The sequence below is a fragment of the Coffea arabica genome, chromosome 7e (assembly GCF_036785885.1).
Source record: "Coffea arabica cultivar ET-39 chromosome 7e, Coffea Arabica ET-39 HiFi, whole genome shotgun sequence".
NCBI lineage: Eukaryota > Viridiplantae > Streptophyta > Magnoliopsida > Gentianales > Rubiaceae > Coffea > Coffea arabica.
The window spans coordinates 8,155,376-8,182,414 of NC_092323.1; the positions used below are offsets into that span (position 1 = coordinate 8,155,376).

General features: G+C 36.1%; 2 protein-coding genes across 2 annotated transcripts; both read right to left on the bottom strand.

Annotated features, from left to right (window-relative positions):
* On the bottom strand, window positions 1-9,485 carry LOC113698669 (aminopeptidase P1). The gene is made up of 16 exons (XM_027218557.2): window positions 9,015-9,485; window positions 8,684-8,747; window positions 8,043-8,182; window positions 6,819-7,103; window positions 6,588-6,710; window positions 6,218-6,496; window positions 5,640-5,726; window positions 5,104-5,165; window positions 3,998-4,064; window positions 3,439-3,573; window positions 3,223-3,303; window positions 2,129-2,183; window positions 1,862-1,966; window positions 1,701-1,772; window positions 851-975; window positions 1-363 (listed from the first exon to the last, which is right to left on the bottom strand). The coding sequence occupies exons 1-16, from the start codon at window positions 9,111-9,113 to the stop codon at window positions 199-201; spliced, it is 1,944 nt and encodes a 647-aa protein (XP_027074358.2). The 5' UTR covers window positions 9,114-9,485; the 3' UTR covers window positions 1-198.
* A 937-nt stretch (window positions 9,486-10,422) lies between these two features.
* LOC140011152 (probable NAD(P)H dehydrogenase (quinone) FQR1-like 2) lies at window positions 10,423-13,580 on the bottom strand. Its single transcript, XM_072059624.1, has 2 exons — window positions 12,783-13,580; window positions 10,423-10,929 (listed from the first exon to the last, which is right to left on the bottom strand). The coding sequence occupies exons 1-2, from the start codon at window positions 13,310-13,312 to the stop codon at window positions 10,701-10,703; spliced, it is 759 nt and encodes a 252-aa protein (XP_071915725.1). The 5' UTR covers window positions 13,313-13,580; the 3' UTR covers window positions 10,423-10,700.
* Window positions 13,581-27,039: the final 13,459 nt, after the last annotated feature.

A 27,039-nucleotide genomic window follows, 5' to 3' on the forward strand; every position in this document is an offset into this window, starting at 1 on the left:
TGCTACGGACTGAAAGAGAGGCTGAATATGAAATAAGTAGAATGATATAATCCATTTACACGAGGAATGTGAAGACCGACAACATCATGGAGTATGCAATGTTCGGACGATCAGAAGGTCAAGGTGGTGAACATGGCCTTCAGACGATGGAAAAAAAGGTTCAGAAGTTTGCTATGAATTCAACCCCAGAGGAGATGCTCAGCAAACACAAACAGGTTGAGTAGCCTTTTTGAGCCAAGCCTTCTCAGATTCATCCAAATATGGAGCGAGGATGTCACTACATTTGGAATGATAATTATTCAACCATTCAATTTCTTCACGTACAAGTAGACTAAAGTCGATCAATTTCGTTTGATACGGTGCCTGAAAACAAAAATACACGACCTCAATGTTAACTCTTACCAGAATAAGAGCGACACAAACTATTGAGCAAAATGAGAGGGAAGCATGCATGAAAAAATGCAAGCAAAAGGCGCGCCGACATTAAGACTTGAGGATGGCCTAACATCAAATACCAAAAAATGCAATAAGAAATAAGTGAGCCTTCAATGCAAAATACTTGCCAAAAGGCTTGTTTCTAATCAAAATTGTATTTCCATAATCCAGGGTGAAAGATGCACAGGCACAAGTGAGCCTTGTGCCTTGGAAGACGCATGTGCACTTTAATTTTCACATAAATGTATAACACGAAAGGGGATGCGTGGAGTAAATTTAAATTACCCAAGTTCAGTTGCTGGCTTGTTTTGAAGTCATAAATGTATTCCCACAACTCTAGGTTCAAATACACGGACTTCAATTTAGACCGGAATGTACAACACCAAAACAGATCCATTGGAACAATTTAACTTACCCATGTTATATGCTCGAAAGTTAAATAGCCTTTCTCATCAAAATTGAACTCTGTATCAGCCTCCTTGATGATAAGCACATTCTCCAGTCTTATACCAAAGTTTCCATCCTCGTAATAACCAGGTTCTGAAATATGCTATTTGAATCACTTATCTAGTGTGTAGAAATCTCATTTCGAATAAGCCAGTATTTCATGCACACACAATGGAAATTACCAACAATAGAGAAAGAAGGAATTATTCAAATATGCATATAACACCATAGGAGCACCTGAGAAACCAATTTTCCTACATATGAATTTGTCTACTCAAGTATTTTCAGACCTTTATGAGATGTTAAAGAAGCAACTAGACACTAATTTCATAACATCCAAGCCTCTAAGTGTATGGCGATTGTGCCGATCCAGGTATATTGGCTTGCTTTTACATAAATATTATTCCGAACAAGCAAAATAAATGACAAATCCAATAACAATAAGAAAGGGCATGCGACAAAGCACAAGGTATGGGACTAGACATGGAATACCATTGATGGTTAATGTTTAATTTCCTTTATCAGAAAAAGCAAGTTAACATGCATTATGTTGTCAGTGAAACAATGCCAAGTTAGCTTAACTTTACTTCCCTCTTGGTACTTATTTTAAGGTTGTAGGTACCAACTAAAGACAGAGACCCTCCAACCTTCATCTTTTGTTTGCTTACGTGCTAATCCGCTTATAAGTATGTAATATATCAAGTGCGCACAATAAATGAGACATAAGTTATCAATTATATGCAAGTCTGTTTCGAAACAAATTTAGTCAACGAGAAGCATGACAGTATAAAGATGAGCAACAGGATAGTGACACTAACCATCCGTGACAGTCATTGAAGCTTGTAACGGCACATTACGAGCAGCAGATCTGAAACTAATTTGATGGGGTCCTAACATTACAAAAATAAATACATTAAGATTCGCGGATAGCCTGCATTGATACTCTAAAAACCACTATAAAAATGCACATACTAACTACCTTCATGAACATTTAAGTAGGAACCAATTCCATGACCAGTTCCATGCCTATAATCAAGGCCATACTTCCACAAAGGAATCCGAGCAAGAACGTCAAGAGTATTTCCTAGAAAAGAGTGATTGGAACAATAAGAAATTGAATTCCTCATAACATCACAAAACAACAAAGCTATCCACTGCATTTTCCAAAATATGGAGGACTACTGCCTATACAATATTTTACTACTAGTAATCACAGCACTGAGAAAAAAATTAATCAGGACAATACCATTGGTTCCACTTGGAAATTGAGCATTACCCAATGCAATGTGACCCTTGAGAACCTATGAAATAGTTTCCAAAAGAAGGCAATATTTGTCAGTTGCAGAAATGGGTGTTTATTTACGTGCGTGAGGTACAGATGTTGGAAAGCCAGTAAATTTTGGAACCTTCCTTTTCAAGCATAAAGCCATATCAATAAAAATAAAAAAGCTTAACGAAGACATAAATTTGGGCAAAATCATTAAGTTAATAAAGTTAATAAACAGGACTAAGATCTAGGCATCAAGACTGCAACACTCAATAAGACCTTTTCACTTTAGATTCCTAAACTAATTTAGATAACAATCAAATAGCTCATAGTCAACTATACAAGAAAAAAAGCTTGTTGCTAGAATCACTTTCAAGATTTTGAAACTGCCCTATCATTTGTTTCACAATGATTTATGGACATCACGAAAAGCAGCTCGTACTAAACAAGAGCCCAATCAACTCAACCAAAAATTCATCCTAGCATATCAGCTGTCTGTTATGCACATCTTTTTTTCTTCTCAGCCTTTCTGGCCAATTCTCTTAGGTAAGCCAAATTATCTTAAGGGCTCATTCTCTTTCTCTTTCACTGTGATATAATGGCATATCCATCTTAGGGGGCAAAAAAAAAAAATTTTTTTCTGGACTGTTCATAATTCATCATGTTTTTTCTTAATTGACCAACATTTACCATACAAGTCATTAAAGCTTACTCTGTCCTATAGGTTTCCATTCCAAAGTGGATACTGAATGGGTGGGAAAGAACTCCTAAGCATTTTGACATTGCTAGATTGCTCGCTACCACTTCATATAGCAAATCTTATGTAACCCCACAATCAAAAAATGTTACAAGAATGAATGATGCTCTAGGACAATTAAGCTTTAAATTGAAAGTCTAAAAATACATCGGATTTAAAGAAAATCAACCATCATCTATGTCAGTATAACATGCTTTGGACATATACATACTTCATCCACTAAACAAATGTCATCATAACATGCTTCGAATATACTCATTGTACTGAGTAAACAAAATAAGGACTCACCAAAAAAAAAAAAAGCATAGCTACATACCGCAGTATAACATGCTTTCTCGTGTTTTGTGGGTTTTCCAAAATGAACTGTTCGAGTTATATCTGTTGTTCCATCAAGATACTTCAAAAACAGCATATGACATCAATTAAAAAGATCAATGAATTAGAGAGACTAATAAAATGCAAATAGAATTGAACATGTAATTTAGCAATTAATGAATCAAAAACCCCCTGCTAGACAAGGAAGTTGCTAAACCTGCGCTCCTGAGTCAAAGAGGTAAATGCTATTTGGATCAAGATCGGCACAACTTTTTGCATCAGGTGTATAATGAATAATTGCAGCATTTGGACCAACTGATGAAATAGTTGGAAAGCTTAATCCTCTAAAGTACTGCAACAGAAAAAGGAACGTTAAACTTAGATATATGAGAGAGATTTGATGTTTTCAACATTGAAAAAATCACAGTTATTTAAGCTATATAGTTCAAAACGACACAAACCAAATGCATGTAATAAAAAAGATTCATTAAGGTAAAAATACAGCCAATATTTTAATGCTATCCCCAGAAAAAAAGATGTAGTGATAACAGGACTGTACTTTTATAGCATGTTACAACAATTAGATGACAGCTTTCATCTCCAACATAAACAATGAAGCTAAATGATATGTGAAGATTTGTTCCAGAAGAATTGCTCAAAGGGATGAAGTTGTTTATATATATGTCCTTGTAACCACTTCTAAGCAAGTAAAAGTAATGAAACAAAAAAAAAAAAATCACACAACAAAATATCATGGCAAATCTACATAGTTGTACCTCTTTGGATGCACGGAACTGCTCTAACTTATCACTTGCAGACACTTCTGTTAGTCTAGTGGTGTTTCTGCCAATTATTCAACAAAGATATCTCAGCAAAAATACTCTCCCTGAGAATTATTCAGACTAACATGAAAAGAAAAATAATCATGGTTAAAGCCAATTTTTGACATTGAGTCACTAATAGGGGTGCAAATGAGCCAACTTAGCTCGAGCGCCTACAAGTGCGAGATCAACTCGACTTAAAGTATCTATACTCGAACTTGAGCTCATCGATATTGTTGCACCTCATCAAGCTTGATTGAACCCAAAGCTGTTCAGTTAGTTTCAAACAAAAATATTTAACCTACAGAATCAAATTCAATCAAACTCTCAAAATATGAATTTAGACTAAAAAGCTTTGATCTTATGACACTTCAATTCACTAGATATCTAAGAATTCCTAGCTGCTAATCAAAATTAATCAAAAGAAAATTCATATTTGTTTTCCACACAAAACAAAGGGGACAAGGAATAGAAGAGGTGGTAGTGTTAGGCCATACTTCTAGAAGTTTTTGGTGCCATCAGTTGAACAAGACAAGTGGAAATAAAAAATGATATTTGGTATCTGATTGGAAGAAAGGGAGAAAAAGGTGAACAGAGGAAAGGCTGGGTGTCTACACAAGTGCACCTTCCAATTCTCTTCAGTAAAATAAGATGATTAGAGGTTCAGAAGCAAAAGAGTGAATGAAATAGATGGCTACAAGAAGAAAAGCAAGTGATAGACTTCATTCTCAAGTTGTATCAAGATCCTTCAAGAGTTCAAGATATGTTGTTCAGATCTAACTCTGCTGGCTTTGCAGCCTAAGCTCAACCACTGGTCAGGTATTGAGCCGCTCATGGGTGCTCAGTGTCAAATTGTAGAGGCTCAATTGTAAATTTAAGTATTAACACATTAATCAATTGTTAAACCATGTTAAAAAGTTTTCTTGCATCAATCATGTAATTGACAATGGTTTTGCCTAACAAGTATGAAATAGACAACACAACTACAGGACATGAAAGTCCCTGAGCCTTGTAAACAATCTGACAGTGTGAAATAAGAAGCGAAAAATACTGCTACATACACGTCCTTCTTAATATTTTCCGCCTCCAAGAAGTAACCAGAAGCACCATATAACTCCTGCATCTGTAAATAGAGAAGAACAAGAAACAAAAATCTAAGAAAAATCCAACAAAGATGAGAAATTCTTCAATCATAACTTGGAAACAAGGTGGAATGACTTGTTTGTGTTAGAACAAGTTTTAACAATGCAAGATGAGCATCAAGCACAAATGCTTTTACAGTATGTAAATATTCATCTAAAATTCCAAAAAAAAAAAATTAAATTAAATCTTCGAGAAATAGAAACTATCAACAGATTAAAAAAATAATATCTAGGAATGAAACTATGACAAAATTGGCACTTTGGCAACTCTCTACGAAGTAGTAGGAATGATATGTATTTTAATGCAATAAAAGTTCATTGGAGACCATTTCTGTCTAATAAGCATTGTTTCTCAATCAAAAAAGAGCTTCAATAATAGACAAGTATTAGGAGCTAAAGAGGGGAATGGGATGAACATTTGATCAACACTTAATAAAACAACAATTTCCACATACCTGCTTATCCAACCAGACAAGATATTGCACAACGGCAGCCCCATCTCGTATGTGTGCTTTCTTTAATCCATCCATCTCAACAGGGTTCTAAAAATCATACAAATCAGCTTTTCAAAACATAGAACTACAGTTTTATGGACATATCACGAAATAATGCAGCAATTTTGGTTATGTACACAGTCAGCAAGCTATCTTTTAGTGAGAGTCCTTATAATAAATTTTTCCACAGGTACGACATACTTAAAATATTAATTTAATACTCCAAACACAGCATAATGGTAGAAGGGGAAGCATAAGTTTCATTAGATCAAAAGAAACATTACAGAGAAATAAAGAACAAAAAGTCTCGCATAGTGAAAAATAAGTACAATAAGATGGGCATTCTTTACCAAATTAATCTACACGTTTGTTGCATACAGTTGAACTACTGCACCAAGATCAATTTTACAGTCAAATAGTCAAATGAGGCCATAAAATTAGTTCTTATCCATTTCTTTATGGTATAAACATCATCTACCATGAGTCGAACAACCTAAAATTTAGCATATCTGACATCCTTCTTAGAGAAGTTTTTATACCTTTAGAGCTTTTGCAAGAGCCAAAGGTGACTGTTGTAGGAGAACCTCGTTGGTATTCAATTTTGAATACAAAGCAAAGCAACAAGTTCCAGGATCAACCCAAATGAAATTAGTACTACTGATATTGTTGTTATGGTGCCCGCTTTCAGATATACTAGCTCTAGTAGCATTAGTTGAAGAGATAGGTTTGAGCTGATCAGATGCAAGTAGGGTTACATCTGAGGTCACAGCACCATAATCACGTACTTCAATTCCATTTTCCTTCATAGTGATGTTTACCTGAGATGATGTATGTTTCTTAGACTAGATACAAAGAAAGTTACAATAGAATACAATAAATTAATTGAGATCAAATGCTATTAGAAGCAACCTCAGACGATAACTTCCTCTGGTCCACATACAAGAAAGCTGAGTTTAATGTTACCACTGCAAACGCATGAACAACTGGGCAGTAGGATACATCAGTGCCGCGAATATTATAAAGCCAGGCAACCTATATGGTTGTAATTACATTAAATTGCAAAACAAGCTGAAGAAACCAATATTTTTCAGAAAAAATCGACAATTGCAAAGAACCAGACCACAAGCACCAGAGACTTACCTCATCAAGAGTTGTTATCAGTATACCACGAGCTTTTTCCTGCACAAGGTTCTCTCTCAAATCTTTTAACTTGTCTGCAACAGAACGACCAGAAAATTGTGGAGGATGCACAGCAACAGGATTCAGTTCAAGTGGTGGGCGGCTAATCCAAACTTCATCCACCAAGTTTCTGGGTGTCTGAATCAACTTTTGCTGTTTCTTACTAAAAGCACGCTCCCATTTCTGTGCAGTGTCTACTGACACACACCAAGGATCAACACCAATGGCAGCATCTTTTGGTAAATTCTAGTTTGGCAGTTAACAAACACCAGTTAACGTGGTGAATGAGACAAGAAACAAAATTCTAATACTGTAGCCAGCAGTAAATCCAAATTGCAATATCAAGCAACAACCAGCCATTTTTGGAATGCAAGACGTGACAAGTTACCACTACAAACAAGTAAAAGAAAAAGTAGGAATCAAAATGTGAACCATTGTCAACCCAAAAAGTGGCAAAACAAACTGATGTTGAGAATGCATTTATCAAGCAAGACCACAAGTTCCAAATTTCCCTGCACTCAATGCCAGTTCATGTGTTCTTTATCAGCCGAAATAAACTATTTGTGCAACTCCAGCATGAAATTGAAGGATGTGGAAAGTTGATTGCAATCATAGGCACTGATCTTTTGGGATGCAAGAAGCTTTCTCACGATTTTGATAATCCCTCTTAACTTTTTTCCTGAATATTTATTTTTTATTTATCAATTTGTTTTTTATTTTTATTTTTATTTTTATTTTTATTTTTTTGGGCAGGGGGGTTAGATATGAGGGTGATGGACCCAACAGACTGAGTACTATATTGGCATGCAGTGAAACTTGGAAGTTTCCACAAAGTAAGAACGATTTTGGTTCTTCATTTGAAAGAGGAAGAATTAGCTGAGACAAATTACCAAAAAACTAGGAGTTGCCATTCGTGCTATCGTTGTGAATGGTAAAAGTAAAACTGCTTCGGTTATGCAAGAAAGGTTACCCCGTGAATGTAGGATGAAATAACATCGTACTGTTATACAACCCAACTAGCTAGAGTAGCTAAGCTGCAACTGAAGTCCTTGCAAGGAAATAGGTTTGAAATGCAGTATACAACACTTACAACAGATTGGGAGAAGTTACATGCAATGCATCACAAAACTTGGTTTTTCCATATCCACATTCTTAACAATATAGTCGCCATGTAAAAGGACTCACATCTGCCATCCAGATATCAACAGGCGGGTCTTCTCCCATGCGCATGAGCTTCCACTGATCATTAAGTTCATGGGCCGCCTGGAGAAAGTACCGCCCATCAGTCCACAGTCTTGCTTCTTCCATAGTTACAAGTGCCAAACCTAAAATAGTGGAGACCACATTTAATAAAAGTTTCAACAGCTAAAATCAGCAAGAACATTTTCAAAAAATGTCCATTCACGCACACAGACCCATACACACACCTAACTAGCCTTCCATAGCATTTTTCTGCAACAATACACGGTAACAGCACAAAGCTCAAATTTGGTGCAATACAAAGTTCAATTTGCTAACAATGGAAATACACCAAATTTGAACTAGTGTCTACGAAATATATAAACAACTTCAGAAACTCCAGAAAACTAAGTTCAATAGTTACTATTCCCAGCTAGAGCTCTAAATCGAAACGTACAATTAAGTAAAAAGGTCACCGATTAATCTTCATCTCTTCTTGCGATCAACTAATCAACTAAAGCAATTTGAGTTAAATGTCAAGTCAGATTGATTGCATGAGATAGTATTTCTTGTTCTCCAAAAGTAGCAAAAACGTTTGTTTCATACAACGGTAAGATGTGAAAACAAAAAACAAATTGAAGACTAACCAGCACTTCCGGCGAATCCCGATATGAATGCGCGCCTCTTGTCCCTTGCAGATACATACTCGCTCTGCCACATCGTTCTACCATGTTAGTATAAACGAACGGATAGCTAAATAAGAGCTGAAATCGAGCATCAAAAATCAAAGGCAATGAAAGTAACATCTAAAAACGCCAACAATCTAGAAGTATTAAAGCATCTGATAGAGCCATAGAATTTCAAATCAATCGGCTTTAAATATCCAACAGCGGACATCCAAAAAAAGAGAAAAAATCGGAAAACGAGAGCAAATAAAGTTAAAGAAGACAAGGAAAAAAGTAATTGAAAAGAAGAGACCTGGTGATAATCTTCGGACGGAACAAGCAAGGCATGGAGAGGGGGAGAGTGAGAAGCCATCAGAGACCTCAACGAAGCCAATTTGTCCTCTTCCGCCATCGATGCTGCTCTTTCTCTCTTCCCCTGTCTGATTTGACCTCTTTGTTTCTTTTCCTTTCGATCTCTCTTGAGAACTGAAAGTGCGTGTGCTTGGTTTTTTTAATATACACTCACTACTTAGCAGAGCGCTGCAACTAGCTAACACTAGAGGAGCGAGAAAGAGATGGAGGTGATTCGGCTTTCGGCTATGGATTTGCCAGACCTTTTTGAGTTTTTAGTTTTTAATCTCGATTCTCTGCTTTGGATTTGCGCGACCTTTCAAGTTTTTATTTGGAGCGCTGGTAAATCCCCCCAAAATATTGGACGACGGACGGAAGTACGGGCCAACCCCAAAATATTGCAAGTCGTTGAAGTTGTAGTAGCGTAGACGGTGCAAAGTGCAAACTGCTATCCCACATCAAATACAGGATTTGGATTCGCGCTAGCGCTGGCACTCTCCGTCCTCCAACGAATCTCCATGAGTTTACACGTGTTATACGATATCTTTCACACATCATCCTCTTTTTAGTGTGTTTGGGTGTGTGATTATTTAAAAAAAATTATTTACATCATACGCATATTTTTTATTATTTTTAATTATCTTTTTATCTCACATGCATATAACATATTACATCACAAAAAATAGTACAATATTTTTCATAAAAAATTTTCAAATAATTTTCTATCTAAATACAAAAATCCATTAAATCCGATCCAATGATAATAGTTGGAGAACAAAAAGAAAAATCCACTTTACTTTTTCTATTCAAATATTTCAGGTTAACCAAAAAAGGAAAAATAAAAGTTCGAGGCTCGACGGTCACCCTCACACAATGCGATAAAGTGTCCTTTTTTTCTCTATTTGAATTGCTGATACCCTGAGATAGTGGTGCTTGGATTGCAGTTTTTTTACCAAAACATTCTTATGTTTTTTGTAAATATATTTTTCAATCATTTTTTTTATCTCACATACATTATATCGACAAAACACTCCAAAAAATGGCAATCCAAACAATAATTTTTCAAGTTCTTGTTTTCTTTGGCAGTGGTAGGAAGTTAAATGGCAATCCACAATTTTCATATGTAAAAAGATAAATTTAACTGCTACAAAAGTATTTTGGTTTAATGTATAAAAACTAGAACATTAATGTCTAATAAATGTATAGGGTGAAGATTTAGCATGCAGGGGCATGGACTCAGCCTCTCCCTTTTTATCTTTTTCTAAGTCAACTTCGTTGCTCCAGTTAAAAGGTTTATTCAATTATTTGTCAAGATCGTTGTTAAAGGAATATAGGAAATATACATTAATTTAATCAATCGAAAAACGATCTTCTCCATCAACGAACTGATGACTGCAATTACCTAAAGAGAGGCATACAAAGAGCAGTATAGACACACTCTTCTAAGTTCCAGATTATAAAGAACTTTTAATCATGTACATTTTCGACATAGAAAATGATTCTACGCGCATCGGACAATGGAAGTAACATCACAAAAAGAATGGGAGCCTCAGATTCAACATGAGGCCGTCTGTCACTATCAATTTACTCAGAACCATGTTTTAACTCGCAAGCAAGACGGGGTAGGATAAAGTCTAAAACCACATTGTCAAATTTGTGCAAGTTTCTTCAATACCGCAGCCATATACTTTCCCTGATGCTCTGCCAGGGCCAACTCTATTTCGGTTGGCTGTCTTGTGCCATCACCAGCAAAGACTCCAGCTCCATATGCAGAACCCCCTCGAAGAGAATCCATTTTGAACATACCAGCTCCAAAGGTGTATCCAATGGGAACATAAAGCATTCCATGATGAGCCAACTGGGTGATTGCAGTCCAACTGCGATAAACATACCAGCTAAATAACCATTAGCCATCAGGGACATAAACTTTTCGGTCACATAAAAGCATATGGCATCATTGACCCTCCTTAGCATTCCAAAACCAATAATATACTAGCACAAGAACTAAAAAACAAGGCACCAGATCATAAGCAAAGATCTGTCTTGCTCTCATTAATCTGAAAAACTTGCACTAGATGAATTATCTTCTTGGTAAGTAAATCCATAAAAACGTAAAGGGAATTAAATATGGCATCCAAGATCACAAAATTTGCATCAACGGATCCAAGCAACACACACACACACACACATATTTCTTGGATAAGAGAGAGAGAGGAAGAAGAAGAGGCTAACTACATTGTAAGAATCAATGACTTGCCTTAATGTCTATCCCCTGTATGACATGCAGCAAGGCATGACCAAATTACTGAATCTACTATCTATGCCACAATTTTACTTACAATAACCCATCAATTTGGTTATTTCACCTTAAGATAACCTCCCTTGGCCCAAAAGGATTTTGATTGACTAGCATGTTGAAGATTGAATCCACATACAAGGTAAGTAATTTAACTCTTCTTATTAGCACTACAGCACTCTATGAGGAATATCAAACTTGACAAGGATTTAAAACTATTAGCCCAAAAGGATTTACTTTCTCACAATCACCCACAAACTCCTTTATTATTACCCAATAAAATTGTCTTTCAGCAGTAAAATGCATAAGCATTAGAGAAAAAGAGCACAGTTTTTAAGGTATTAGACTATTGTTCATGTGTTTAATTCCTAATCAACATTTTTAACGATTCAAAGATAAATTTGTACATATAAGTGAAATTTACTCCAGAATGGACATCTGCAAGCTTTTGACATTCTCATTGCTTTCACAAGCATATATTAATATCAAATTCAATAAAATGAAGTTACCCATCTAACCCCCTGCTCAATCCCAAATGCCCCAGCCCAACAAAGAAAATGGAAGAAAAGTCTCTCACCAACTCGACATATCCTAGAATTTATGGAAGTTAAAGCTGTTAAAAAATAACTCAATACTTCATTAATTGGATGACAGAGCTGGAAATGTTTCACAATTTTTGTTCCTGCAGTGATGAATGCATTTATTATATGACAAGAGGGTCTGATACCTTCACATCAGGGCTCTTGAGTTTAGGCCTAAATATTACTGTAGCTCCATCAATTGCCACCTATATAGCAACTTATAACTAATGAATCATGCTAAAGCAGATACAATACGATGATAATAATGTCTTCAAAGTTTAGCCTCAGCAAATTGAAAGCCATATATATTGACTCATGCAATTGAGGTTGAAAACAAAATAAATCTCTTCACCACCCGAAACAAGTTGATTCAATCATCATTCTCCAATAATAGATTCACATTGCTCAGCCATATTACATTCTTTAGACATCCGCACCAGTCCTTCTCACACATTAAATCATTAATATCACAAACATGGACATAAATTTACGAGCTATGATTATCTCTACACGAAATTCGTTTTCCCAAAACTGCTGAGAGCTTTAACCAATCCACCCCAACTCCCAACATCTTCAATGAATAATTTAGGCAAAATCTAACACTAGAACTAACATGCATATGTCTCCGTCAAAAAATCTAAATAGTATAATCTAATAACAAAATAGAGCATGTGCTACTACTTCAAGATCTCTTCAGAGTGCGAGAACAAACCTAAAAATGGCTAATTAATCGGTTTTTTATCAGGGCGGACACGAAATGGGAATCATAACAAATTGAAATTAAACTACATATATCTGTTCTAGGAAAGAATTCACCGGTAAGCTTAAAACAGATAGGGAAAAAGACGCTTACGCAGTGGTCTCTTGACCACCTCCTTGCGTCCCAGTACTAACAAAAAACCCGGCAGGCTTTCCAGCGAGCTTCTGCTCTCTCCACAGCTGGCCAGTAGAATCAAAGAAAGCCTTCATTTGGGCGGCCATGCATCCATACCTCGTCGGAAATCCAAACAAGAAGCCATCAGCCTGTGTCAAGTGAGCCGCCGAAGCAATCTCGGGAATCGAATCATCTTTGGGCGGGGCCCGCATTTGGGCCAACACATCATCGGAAAGGGTCTCCGGAACTCTATACAGAACTGCCTCCACCCCCTCCACGCTGTCCACCCCTCTCTTCATCCGCAGCGCTAGGCCCTCCACGTGGCCGTACATTGAGTAGAATACTATGAAGAGTTTAAGATTGGCTTGAATTGGGATTTCACTGACGGCGTCGGTGGCAGGGGTGTCGTCGGTGGGTTCCACTTGGGGAAGTGGACGGTGGCTGTCTTGGGTGGAGGAGGGTTTGGGACCTTTTTGCTTGCTAGGGACGCAGCCCCCTCCTTTTCCCATTTTTAATTGATTAACGGAGTTGCGTTAAGGTCCAGTGTGTGACTATGTGTTATATAAGCTGTCTGTGCGAGTGAAAAATGAAGAAGTGAGGGAGTGGGTGGATGGAGTTGGTAAATGGTGAGGTTTATGGTGGGGTGGGCGTTTGGGACTCTGAAGGATCGGAAGAAGAGAATCGTGGAAAATCAGGAAGGCCGACCAGGGAGAGCTGAAATGGCACATTGGCATGCGAGTGGGATTTTGTTTTGATTGCGATTGCCAAGTTTGGCGTGAAAACGGGGTATTATCTATCTTCTCTGGAGTCCAGAAGTTTTTTCACGGGATAATTTTAGAAACCTCCCCGAGGTTTTTGATAATTTCACCGAGCTTAGTTGAAGTTTTAAAAATTACATCTATCTCTTTTATTCAACTAAAATCATAATACTAGTCTCAACACTTTAATAAAACTCCCTTGTTAGATATGCATAAATGAAAAATGAATTTATAATTATTTTTTTTTCCTTTTCTCTTCTTATCCCTCCTTTTTTTTATATTTTTTCAATAAACTCACAAAACTATAGTTATTGATCATAGTTGTTATTATTACCAAATGCTGAACTAGTAACCTTTTTTTTTTACAACTTTGAATGTGTTCTAACATTTTTTGTCAATTTTTTTTTAGAAACAATAGTAACTCAAAAAAAAAAAGACCCAAAATGTAGTCTATCATAGTAATACAACTATTGTCATAATTGCTCATAAAACAACAAATATCGTTATTGAAAACTTGATACTATTTCATTATATTTGTTTTACAATTATTTTTTAAAGTAATTTAAAATTTATAAGCTGCGGGCATTTTAGGGTATTCATTTAAAATTTTGATCAAGTCTAATATTTGATTATCAAAAGAAGCAAGTATAATTTTAAAAACTTCAAGGGAATTTAATGAAATTAATAGAAACCTCACAGAAGGTTTATGAAAGTATCCCTATATATTTTTTTTTTATTTAGACCTTCAAACAAAAGAATATCCGCTAGTGTTTGGTCTGAAAGGATATTTGTGCTTTGCAAATACTCAATGAGGAGAGATGTTTTTCATTTCACGATTTTTGTCACCACTTTTACTTACTAGTGCTAATATTTCACAAGATTGGAAAAAGAAAATAAGGAAAAACAAAAAGGAGAGAAATAAATTATTGTAGCTGAAAATTACCATTTTTCTTGTTGGTTTCCAGGTCTCTAGCTCAATTGATAATTTGGATTTAAATGCTAGTAGCAAGCAAAGACGGAGTGAAACACTTAACTTGGACAAGGGCCAAAATGAAATTTATTCCCACCTGAAATTGGTAACTCGGTCAGGGGCTAAAAGAGTGTTATAAGCAACAAGAGAAGGAGTGACAAAAGTAAAATGGAAGAAACTGGTCCTTTTCTTTTCATTTTCGAGTTCCCTTTTAGGTTTGCACAAATGGGCGATCCCACCATTTTCCTCAAGTAGAATGGAATTGGTGAAATGAAGTCCTCGTTGGACACAATAATAATTTACTATCACTTTTAATTTATGGAACGCTCAAAACGTTAACAGAAGAGAAGAGAGGAGAAGGGGGGATTTTCAGAATTGAACAACTACTAATTGAGGGAGTTTCCTTTCCACCCGTTGTACTTGTCTATGTGACAGCCCAACATCTGACAGCCCAAGTGCTTTCTTTTGTGCACGTTGAAACTAACTCGAAAAGCTTTAAAGTAGACTACAGGCCCAATTCCATGAAAAATCCATCCATTCAGGCTGCGTATCCTCCTTTTAGCTCGTACTAGTTCATCCATTCGGGAAACTGGAGATTGGATGGCAAGAATTATCCTCCGAGGATTGTACTTTAGCTTCTATTAGGTGCCGAGGAGGAGTCTGAACCATGGAAAATCTTGAAAGAATGGACAGCGGCTGAAAATGGAAAAGCATGCAAGAAATGGCTTCTAAATGTTAAATTGTTCAACCGTTTCTCTAACTTTTGCAAGTTGGCAGCTGTATCATTAACGTTTATTGACTAAAGATGAGGCAAGCACCTATGACCTAAACTACTGAACTTTGGACCACTGGGAAGCATGGCTTATTGGCTTTTTACCAAATTCTGATTGATTTCCTTTTCCGAAAAAAGTAATATGTAGCAGTACTACTATTAAATGAAGTTAATGCTAATTACACTTTCCTCTTAGCTAGGTGTATACCCGAAGGGAATGATGCTTTTTGAGCTACAATTTTTCCACTTCTTCCAATAAAAAAAAAACTTTCCCTTTAATTTTCAATACTCCCAGATTGATTCCAAATTAGCTTTTAGACTAGAAGTGTGAGTTGCTTATGTACTACTAGAATAATCTTACTGGAGCACTCACAACAAAAAAAAAAAGAAAAAAGAAAAAAGAAAAAAAGACAAGTGCAGTGCTAATTTCGAGTCTTAAACTAATAGCATGACTAGATAGATTCCGGATCGAGTAAGTTGGTCTTCAATCGTCTCTTCAACACCTTACAAGGTGCCGAGGACCACCATTTCTCACTTTAGGTGATCTTCAAAAGTTTCCACAGACCACTGTTTTCGGATGTAGGACACCTGAATGATCTATATATCTCGAATGCTTTAATGCTGCAAATCTATATTTCAAGAAATACATGCCAAAGCCATGAGTTCAACACGTGTTCAGTAACTCACCTAATCTGTATCGAAAGAGGATCGGTTGTTCCAGAAGACCAAAAATGGCAAGTGGTAACCATGTGCTAAAGCTTTGTTGAAGGATTACAGGACGCAAGAAAGAAAGACAGCTAGCATTTTATGGAACAATATGATATGATATGTTGCACAGTTAATTAATAAGCAATGAAACAAGATTGCTTGGAATGCCACATTTCCACTTGTCCTCCATCCACGTCTTGTACGTTTTTCTCATAATCTAATCATCGATTAAAGATTAATTAATGGTTGCTTAAAGCGTAGATTCTTTGACTATCTAGATGTTAAATGAAGCTATGCTATTAGCTCTACACACCTTCGCTGGTGGGAAGATTTGTTGCCTTCCTCAAGTATGGACAGTACTCTTACTTTAGCATGGGTGCTGTGTGGGCTTTCTTTTTAACCTTTAATGAAAGTGATGAACTAGCTTGCCCTCCAGTGTGTAAAGAATGTCCAAAACAAAGGCTTTCTACTTCTCCATGTCCTTTCAAGCATTTGACTATAATTCTTCAAGGGTTTTTCTGGGTGTCCGATGATCATTTGGTAACACACCTAAATCCCACACAATCTATCATGTCATGCGTATGTACATACTCTTTATTTGTATTTATATACTTTCTCAAATGGTTTTACTTTTTTAATAATCTAACATCCAAAATATATTTTAACGGGTATTCGATGAGCACATGTTAGATAGATCCATTCTTTAAAGCAATAGATAAAATTTTAAGATAGGGCAGTCAATAGAGTTGGATTGGCTCGAGTTTGGCTTATTCGGGCTCAAAGAAATAAGGCCGCGTCTATTATAATTTTGGGTCAGGTAGAGATTGGATGTAGATTGATACATGATTAAAAATGTGAGTTATAGGCTCAGCCGTATTAAAGTCTAATCCGTTATTTTATATATATATATATAATATTTATATTTTGATATATAATTATATTTATGCACCCTAATATATATAACTATAAAAGTATTATTTTTTAAAATATATAAGATATAATTAGACTATTAGTAATTAGCAAAAAGATAATTAGATTCACTAAATAAATTATTAGTAGCTATTCATGTTTTATTATTATTTTTCATGAATTTTTAAAAAATTAGATACAATTATTATTGAAATCTTTTTATTTATGTACTTTTACTGGATTATGTGTAGTTTTATTGTTGTAGATTTCAAATTAACTTTACTACTTAATAGTTATAGTAATAATATTAAAGAAATTAAGAAATAATAAGTGAGTTTAGACTGAGTCCAAAATAAGCTCAAAACCCTAATATATTGTAAGTTAAATATGAGAGCTTTACATATATAAGTCCGAAACTCATGGCGTAAAACCCGAATATCTTACTAATTAGATGAGTCGAGTTTGGATTTATTAAAGTCCGATTCAGATAATCCGATTGATAACCCTACCTCTTAAGCTGGTGGTCGGCTCATTAGCCTTCTAGTTATGTAGATCAGTATATGTCAATTACTCCTAAGCACCCAACGCGCATTTTCCATTGTCTACTGGCGGCCTTAATCAACCTGATGTTGTCGTGTAATTGGGGATGGTGGATTACGGGCGCGTTAACACGGGGCATGCTACCTATCAACGTCAAAAAGAGCTTAATTAAGTTAAGACAGTACATAAGTCAAAATCTACCTACATTATGGCTCAAATTAAGGCGTAATTTGAGGGTTGTTGAATTCTAAGATATAAAATACATTGATGATCCTATCCCTGTGCTTCTGCATGCGTCTTAGAAATCGCTACGGCAAGCAAATTGGCTCGCAGTTAGAGGAAAAGCTAGCTTGAAGGGGCTAAGCCTGCATGGTAAGTGAGGAGGGAAACACGGAAGGAGATTGTTTGTGGCACATTATGACATTACAACACAAACAAAATTGACTAGCAGTATTTGATTTCTGTGTTGCCTGTGGTGAAAAAAATTTGACATTGATCGTTATCCATTGCCAATATAAGGACTCACAAATCCCTAAATATTCATTCAGTCGTGGGTGCGTTATAGCCTCTACTACAAATCATTATCTGCTCTGGTGTTTAAAAAATGTTACAAATCCTAGCTGCATCAATTCTTACCATATTTTTATTCTAGGCAAGAAAAGAGATGCGTGGAAAGCATTCATCCGGAGAGTGTAATTTAAATTATGATGGACGAAGAGCGTACATATTTGTTACACTAGTGCTTGCATTTATTGATGCAAACCAATGATTGCCAAGTTATGTTATGTGTCAATTGAGAACGTTCCTTAGTTAGCCTGGCTATGCGCAATTTCGGTCCATTATTTTGTTCGACTGGGAGTTATTCTGACTTGGTCAGAATCACCTGAACAAGTCGGACTACTCCTCCAAGACTGTGAGACTTCTGTCCCAAGGATCACAGCACGATTTTCTCCAGAAAATCGAACCTGGGACCTGCTCCTAAAGAGGAGAGTAAGGAAACGTCTGAGCTGCCCGGGGCCAGTCCATATTTGATTATACCAATTTCCAGCTATGATGATGTCCGATACTGTGACGAACATAGTGAAGTCCATATTATCTACATTGTCGCGAAATTTGATAACTTCACATTTGTGACAGAAAAAAACTCGAGTAATTAAGTACAACAGAACGTTGTAACGAATGTGCTAAGGTACTGGGGCTGTGCAATAAGGGGGAAGGTCATGAAGACGTTGAAGAAGGTGGAGAGATAGCAGGACCACCATATTTTCTGCCCATTGGGACTTCATTAATGGTTGGCCAGTTAAGATTTTGTTCCCCCGATGCAATAAACAAACTTCTGCTGCATCATTATGCTTAAAGATGGAATAGTTAAGTTAACATAATCAAGATAGTGGATTTGATTAGCCAGAATCCCTCTCTGTGCTCCAATGCATCATCTATAATGGAAGCTGGAAGATGGGAAACAAGGGCTAGAGCTGTCGGGATAAACATGACAGCTACTAGTTTAAGCTTAATCATCAGTCAATGAGACGTACAATAAACAACTCAAAAGCAACCAGGGAATCCTCCCCATACCATGCGCATCTTTACTTTACCCCGGTTTATTTTAATAATAATAAAAAAAGCCATCTAATCTAAATAAATAACACGATTAACCCAACCTGCAAGCTGCGAGCTTGGGAGTTAAGGACAACACCTCCCTAAACTAAAGAAAAAGAGAGAAGCCCTTCTCTCTCCTAACTCGATCCCCTTCTCCATCCTTATCCATTCTTACCACCTTTGTCATTACTCTAGTCGATCGTCTAGTTTACCACATAGTAAACTCCTAAACCTCTCGGTCTTATCCTTGTTGTTTAAGATAATCCCAACTTGAAATAGAAAAAAACCCTCTTCTAGACGCATCATCTACCTTGCCTAGAGAATGAAGATGGTAGGCAATAACGTCGTCACGATCCTATAGGCTATGGGGGCCAAATTTTATGGTGGAACTATATATATTATAAATACCCGATGGTTCTTGATGTTCGAGAGTTGGACATCAAATCAAAAAAAAAAAAAAAGAAAAACTCAATCAAATGGCATTGGAGACACTTCTGACAATCCTCATAATAACCATTTCCTTTCTCCATTCACAAGAGTGCGCGTCACTCACGAATTTTTTTGATGGGGCTGGGGAGGGGAGGGGTCCAAACTGGCAATGGAGCTCGTGCCACGTGTCACAATAAAGGATGCCTTTTTCTAGAAAGTGTCGTGTTTCCATCAGTATTTCTTAATAGGGGATATTGAAAAACCTACGCAATATGAGCAGGTCCAGTGAATTGAACCCTGCTGCTGGCCGGTTGCAAATATCATGACGCATGCCAGCCGTTGGTAGCTGATGCAGTACATTTTCTCAATTTGATTGGAAAAGATAGAATCTATTCTATTCTTGGAAACAAATTTGTTGGCTATGATAAAAAGGAAGAAAGTAATTCCAACTACAGGACCCTCACAACCAATGAGAGAAGTGTATTTTTATTGCACAATCCGTATTCATAAATGCTGCACATACTACTGAAAGTCGTCGTGGTAGGCCATCAATGTACCGATTCAATCTCCATTTTTTTTTTCTTTTGGATAAGATTACAACATATGATTCACAATAGTGGAAGTAATTTAAACTAAGCCATAAAACGTAAAAAATTATATTACTACAAACTAACTCGGATGCAAACAAAAAGGATTTACATAGGCCTTTTGAGGATGCAATAAAAAGTTTGGCATAAAATGAGGGGTTAAAAGGTACCGGGAATTCAATAGATTTGTGGTGGTTAAAGCGGCGAAGTAGTTTCCAGTTTGTCTCAGGCTGTGGCTTTTGAGAAAATTGACTTCCTGACCTTCTTGTTCTGCAAATTTATTGGATGATACTACTGCTAGTGTGGGATGAGTAGTTGAGCTTTGACAGTCTTTTCTGAAGCACCTTTATCATATGATTTATCTGTTCAACAACTTTATCAACGTTGTACTCGACTTTCTCAAAAGCCTCTGTGCTCACACCAAGTTTTTTACCGACGACTTTGAGAAACTACCCACCCGCAATAAAATAAAACATCATCAGTTTGACAGAATAGGAGGATAGACTTCGTAGACCCTTTTTTTTTTTTTTTTTTTATCTTCCATATGATGTCCGACACTAACTTCCAAAAGCAAATGCCAAAAAAGTGGTTCCAATAAAAGATGCATCTAACGTGGTAGAAAAAAATGACCAACACAATTCCCTGAAATATTATTATTATGTCCTTCCACGAACAAAATGTGTTCCTTTCATTTTGGCACCAACTCCAAGATAGCATATTTTTCAAAAAACAAGTTTTTTAAATATAATATTACAGTAATATATAAATAAAAAAAACTTATAAAATATTTCATTCATACAATATATTAAATATTTTTATAAAAAATTTTTATATATACTATTATAGTAAAATATTTTCAAAAACAGCTAATTCAAACTGAGACATGAGTTCTCCAATTGTACCTTATTTGGATTGCGGTTTTCCGTCGAAAAATTACGTCGTTTTCCGTGATCACATTTTCCTATTATCTTTTTTCCTCACATACATCAAATCGCTACAGTAATTTTTTCATGAAAAATAATGAAAAATACAATCCAAACACCACCTAAGTATTCCAAATGTCACCACCATCAATCGCCAAGGCGGCTGGCGGTTAAATTTTAATCTTCCCCCCACCCCCTCCCCCCTCCCCTCTCCGGGGGATACGGGATGGTAAACAGAATGGTAAATGGCGATAGGCAAATAAAAGGTCCATGTAGGGGAAGAAAATTGAGATAGAATGTCTGCATCAATTGAAAAGTTACACGTGGACGGATAGAATCTGTGGTCCCATTCCGGGATTGTGGGGTGATGACACGTGGATATGCTCTGGGTTGCACCCATGTGCTCTCCTCTTACCTTGGCGTGGAAGCTGTCTTCTTTGCCATACTTTCTCCTAAAGTAGTTTTTCCAAATTTTTACACCTTTTCTGGTTTCCTCACCACCATCTTGCAGAGGTCCACTCGTTCGATGTTCCGTCAATCGGCTTCAATTTGCACTGATTCTTCCGGCTCTTGGGCTTCTAAACCGCGTATCTTTCTCTTAGAAGATAAATTACTGCATACTTTTCATTGATCAAGTGTTTAATATTAAACCTTCTTATTTAGATTGCCGTTTTTTCTAAGCAATTTTCAAATTTTTCATAAAACACATTTGTCAATCACTATTTTATCTCGCACGCATCATATCGCTACAATATATCTTCTTATAAAAACTTAAGAAAATAGCAGTCCAAATGAGTTCAGTTCATGGGCTTCATCAATGGAAAAATGAGCATACGGAGCAATTCTCCTACTCAGAGAGCACTTGTCTTTTAATTGGGCAACTACATAGTTTGTTAGACAAAAAGGACGTTTTTTTTTTTTTGAATTAACAGTTGAGTGTTAAAAGTGAGATGGTACCAGCATCGCTGTCAAACTTTTCTTCTAGCTGTCCACTGAATTTCGTGCTCTAGCATGAGCTTTTCGTTTTTGCGGGGAAAAGGATGACAAAAAATGTCTAAGATTTTTAGGCAAAGATTGCTCTTCGCCGAATTGCCTTTTGGCAGTAGTTTCTATCAAGTGGGAAGATATTGTAGATGGACAATAAGATGTTATCAAGTGCTGTGTTAGGAAGGCAGCTTCGAATTTAATAAACCTTTCAGAAGTGGTAGCATAAAATATCAACGATCACAGTTAAAAGGCCGTTGTCAACTTTCAATTTCACTCTTTATTTTTTGCTTGAAACAAAGATTTTGAGCCGCAAATAACTTATCGGAGGTCAAGTTCACTATTATGAACACTTGTAGTTAATCAATCTTTGTTCGATTGACTACTGAAGGGGTGATTCTTGGACGGTCAAGCCGAGCTGATCTAATACGTCCTCTTCCTAAGCGAGCTGACTTTGTGATGTACTTTTCCTGATACATACACTAGATGGACCCTTGTTCCCCCTGAAATACCTCCGATGATTAAGTTAGTTTTGTGAGATATGAATAATGAGAATAAAAAGAGTAGAGTTCTTACTATATTTCTCCCTCCTCCCCTTCTGAATAAGGGGGGAGTGGTATTTATAGGGGACAAGTTGGAGGAAGGAATAGTGGGCTCCAACTTCGTAGGATCGGACTGAGCGTGTCCAATCTGATTCGACAAGATGGAGCAGTAGACAGGTCCCGTCAGATGTCTTGTCCACCATGCAGGTGTCAGGTTCTCCGATAAGATCTCGGATGTTGTGTCTTGCACAGCACCAATTCGAGGCACCAGTGGATGTAGAAGTCACCTCGGTTATCCGCATGCGATATCTAGTCGAGATGACCAAAACTGGTAGCGATCCGTCCCAAATAATAAAGGATCGATGCATGGCCATCCTCAACTACTTACTTTGTCCGTAGCTAAAAAAAAATCGACGTCAATAAATACTTCCGATTATTGTGTTCCCGACTGATTTTGAACAATGGCTGAAGAGCAATCAAATTGATAAATGTTGCATGTGATATAACTTGCCAGAGTTTATAGTTCAAATGATTTAACTAAACTAGAAAATAAGTAGGACAATAATTCTTTTCTGATAGCCCGAGACAGAAGAGACATCAACTTCATAAACAGGTATTGAATAAAGTTGTTCAACGAGTTTCCTTTCATGTTTTCAGTTCAATTAATGTCGAAACCGTGTTGGGCCATTTCAAAAGAAAAAACTTTAAAGGACAGACAAAGTGCTCTTCATTTTCTCGACTGAACTCTTGGAAACGGTAATCAAGTTCTTCATGCATTTCCACCATGTTAGTCAAATCCTCCATGTACGTCCCACAGCATTCGATCAATCAATAACTTATCTGCTTTCTTCTTTTTCTTGTTCATCTGAAGCCGACATAATTGTCATGTTTCAGTTTGCTTGGACAAGGAGATAAGGAATAAAGAGAGTACATTCTGTACATGAGGGAGTTATCCAGTTGCAGACAGGTTGAGAACAAGATGAACCGAAGTACATGTTCTTGAAGGAAAAAAAAAAAAAAAAAAAAAGAAGATAAAACACCCCAAAAAGTGTGAACAGGATTGAGAAAAATAAGATTATCCACCCTTTTTTGCCGATACGTGTCTCCTTGTAGTTCAAAACATGATAAATGCTGCTCACAAAATCAAGAAAAGGTTTCGACAAATTACGTTTACTTTAGGGTTGGCAAATTCAATTTCAGGGCACATATTTTTGCTACATTTTAAGTTCAAAAAGATTTAGAGTACTAATTTTGAAGTGATTAACAGTGCATCTCTCAATTTAGACAAACCAACACACCTAATAAAACAATTGAGTGATCCAAATAGACGTAAAAAGTACATCTCTCTGGTTTTAAAACATTCTGAGTTTGGAACGGATATTAAGCTATTTATTCAGGAAGCAGAAATGATGCAGCGTAATTATGCTAACGGTTCATAACGAAAACAATCTGAGTTGAATCTTAGGAAGTACAACAAGTTAGTTAATCAATAACTTTTGAATCATAGAAATATTACTTAATAAATAGAGTAGCGCAATCTGCTAGCTTAGCAAACGTACACCCCAATATGCTAAACTGGAGGGAAGAAGAGACAATTAATTAACGATCTATATATGCTCGCACTTCCTTGATTAATTGTCATATAATAATTCTTTATAGTAATTAATATAGCCAACATTTGGTCTATGCATCTGAAGGGTTGTGTGTGTGATGTAATTGCATATGTCAGGTGTCAAGCTCCGGGCAGTGTCATGTGGTTGTGATTAGTGAAGATGCTGTCAAAGTTTCACTATTTACAACTCTCGAGCCACGCGTGTGAACGTGATTAAAAGCCATAACAGTATTAGCTAAACAGTCTTTAAGTTAATTTAAGCTAATAAAGCCGGGCTTGATTAGCTTGCTGCTGATGATGATAGCCATAGAAAGAGGAGAATACCACCCAATTGGACAACAAAAGCAACTCAAATGCCCAAATCCAGAGGCCAACCGTACTCTTTGTTTAATGACTTCGAGGCGGTCAGCTTTGGGATCCCAACCTAGTTAATTCATCCTCACTATTACAAAGTACTCATGCTGTATTACTTTGTACCGTCGACGTGGTGCTTCGTGGTTTTCTGTTCATAACTAAATCAACCCCCCAGTCTAATCGCCCTTTATTGTCTACCCAATCAAGAAAGTGAACAGAACCTTCTCCAGACTCTAGGCCTAAAGTATGTGTCTACCAACAACAACAACAACAACAACAACAACAGGATAAAAATTACGAACTACTCCCTCCGTTTCACTTTGATAATACTATTTTTTTTTTCACATAATTTAAAAAAAAGTAGTTAACTTTGTTAGAAAAGTAAATTTAGATTGCTATTTTCTTAAAATACCCTCACATTAAATAGAGTATAACTTTATGGGAACTTGAATTGATGGTAAAAAAAGAATCAACTCTCATTACATGGGGTAGGTTTATAGTAACAACAACTTACATTGAATAAGGGCATTTTAGGAAAATTAAAATACAACTACATTCTTCAATTGGAAAGTGAACTACAATTTGGGACAGACGAAAAAGGAAAACAGGACTATCAAAGTGGGACGGAGGGAGTATTTAGAAAATGGATTAGGTTGATGGTTATGCTGACTTTATGTTTTGTGTATTGGGGTGCTTGAGCATGTAAGCCTAAATGTGTCTTACTACTATTGCTCTGCATGATTTTTGACACCTTTGCTCCTACACTAAATTTAGTTATATTACTTGTCGGATATAAATCATGAAAGTTTAGCTTGGAATGCGTATAATATGACGAATGTTCATAGTTGATATATGTTTAAATTGTAAGCAGTTGAATCTTACGTGTTCTCCAATTGCTCCATCGGAGGGCTTGCCCAAAAGTAAAAATTCAAAATAAGATAGCTCATCAAGAAATAGTAACATCAAACTGAAGTGTCCATATAATTCCTTATAGGTTCTCAGAATTTTAAAAAAAAAAAAAAAAATTTTAAAAAGAGTATGGTTTATGTAGAATCATATTCTTTTTTGAGTTTTTTGTTCACCTCGAGGTACAAGCATGGGATTGATGATGGTGATTTCTCTGATAAAATATTTACCCCACTTGTTAAAGTCACTTCATTAATTGTCATGCAATATTTTCATTAATTGTCGAGTGTTATATGCAAATAGTTCAGATTTGTCACAATCAATAAAAAGAGCGTAGGTGGTAACTCGCAAAAGATTTTATTCAGCACATGCTTTCGGAATATTCTCCTTGAATCAAGAACCTCTTTTTTTTTTTCCTTCCTTTTTTTCACCATATGTTCTATTTCAAAAGTGCTAACGATTGCTTATCACAAAACTGCCCTGTCGAGTGGTGCATTAAAATACAACCATCACAGCAATTACTCTCCTTGGAGTAACGCACTACTGCCTTTTCATCCCCATCCTTTTTTTTTTTGAAAGCTTTATAAGGTCCACCTCGGTATTATCCAGTCGCCGGTTATCTCACTATAGACAGGATGCGTCATGTAAATTTGAGACAAATAAAAAGATATTGATGCGCCTTACTACATTAACGGAATCAGGCTTCCACGAATCAGACAAGATTTAAATAGCTAAGCTTAACTTTTATCCTATCCGATTTCCCGATTTGACAAAAAACTTAATCTAATGGCCCGTAGCCCATCCCTTTAAATGGCATTCCTTGGTAATTGACAAAGTAAATGTAGGCACTACTTTTTAATTATTACGTCATGGCCATGTATTTCCATATAATAAGTACTAGTGTTAAAGGCAAACCCATGTATGTGCAATTTAAGAATAAATTAATTTTTATGAAATTTTTTTGGGTAAAAACAAAAAGCCTCGTGGTAAATCTAATACATAGAAAAGCCCCACATGATTTCAAAACGAGCAACACGACACTTCATGTTTTGAACTAAATTGTAAAAGTGACCGAATTCGTTAAACTTTATGGAAATGGATAAAATAACAAAAATGCCCTGATATAATTAAACAAAAGACAGTTCAACAAAATCATTTGTTTTATTCTCTAGAGAGAGAGAGAATTGAGGGTTAAGGGGTAGAACAGGTAAATTTGTTAAAAATTAGGTATAAAAATTATTATTTTTTGTTCCAATAAGTCATTTCCGTTAAATTTAACAGATTCCGTCATTTGTACAATTTAGTTCGAAACATGAAATGTCATGTTGTACGTTTAGAATTTACGAGGGTCTTTTATGTGTATTAAGTTTACCACGAGGGGTTTTTTTGTTTTTTACCCAATTTTCTTTAATGAATCGATAGTTATCTTGGTAGTCATGTCAATTGATAGTTATCTTGGTAATTAAACCTTTTTTTAAAATAAAAAGTTTGGATATTTACACCAATTGGTAATTGCAACAAAAATTATGTTGGTTGTCTATAATTGGATAGTTAGGATAAAATTTGTGAGGATAAAAATAAAAGTTTAAAAAGTGACAAAAGATGTTTAATGGATAATAGAGATAAAGGTTAATGGATAATAG

Bases quoted from the DNA above. Each gene is read 5' to 3' on its own strand.
- LOC140011152 (XM_072059624.1), bottom strand. From the start codon at position 13,312: ATGGGAAAAGGAGGGGGCTGCGTCCCTAGCAAGCAAAAAGGTCCCAAA. The intron at 10,930-12,782 runs GTAAGCGTCTTT...TGTTTATCGCAG, and splicing joins GGTGGTCAAGAGACCACTGC to TTGGACTGCAATCACCCAGT.
- LOC113698669 (XM_027218557.2), bottom strand. From the start codon at position 9,113: ATGGCGGAAGAGGACAAATTGGCTTCGTTGAGGTCTCTGATGGCTTCT. The intron at 4,065-5,103 runs GTATGTAGCAGT...AATAATTGGCAG, and splicing joins GAAAATATTAAGAAGGACGT to AAACACCACTAGACTAACAG. The intron at 364-850 runs GTAAGTTAAATT...TTTTGTTTTCAG, and splicing joins CTTTCGAGCATATAACATGG to GCACCGTATCAAACGAAATT.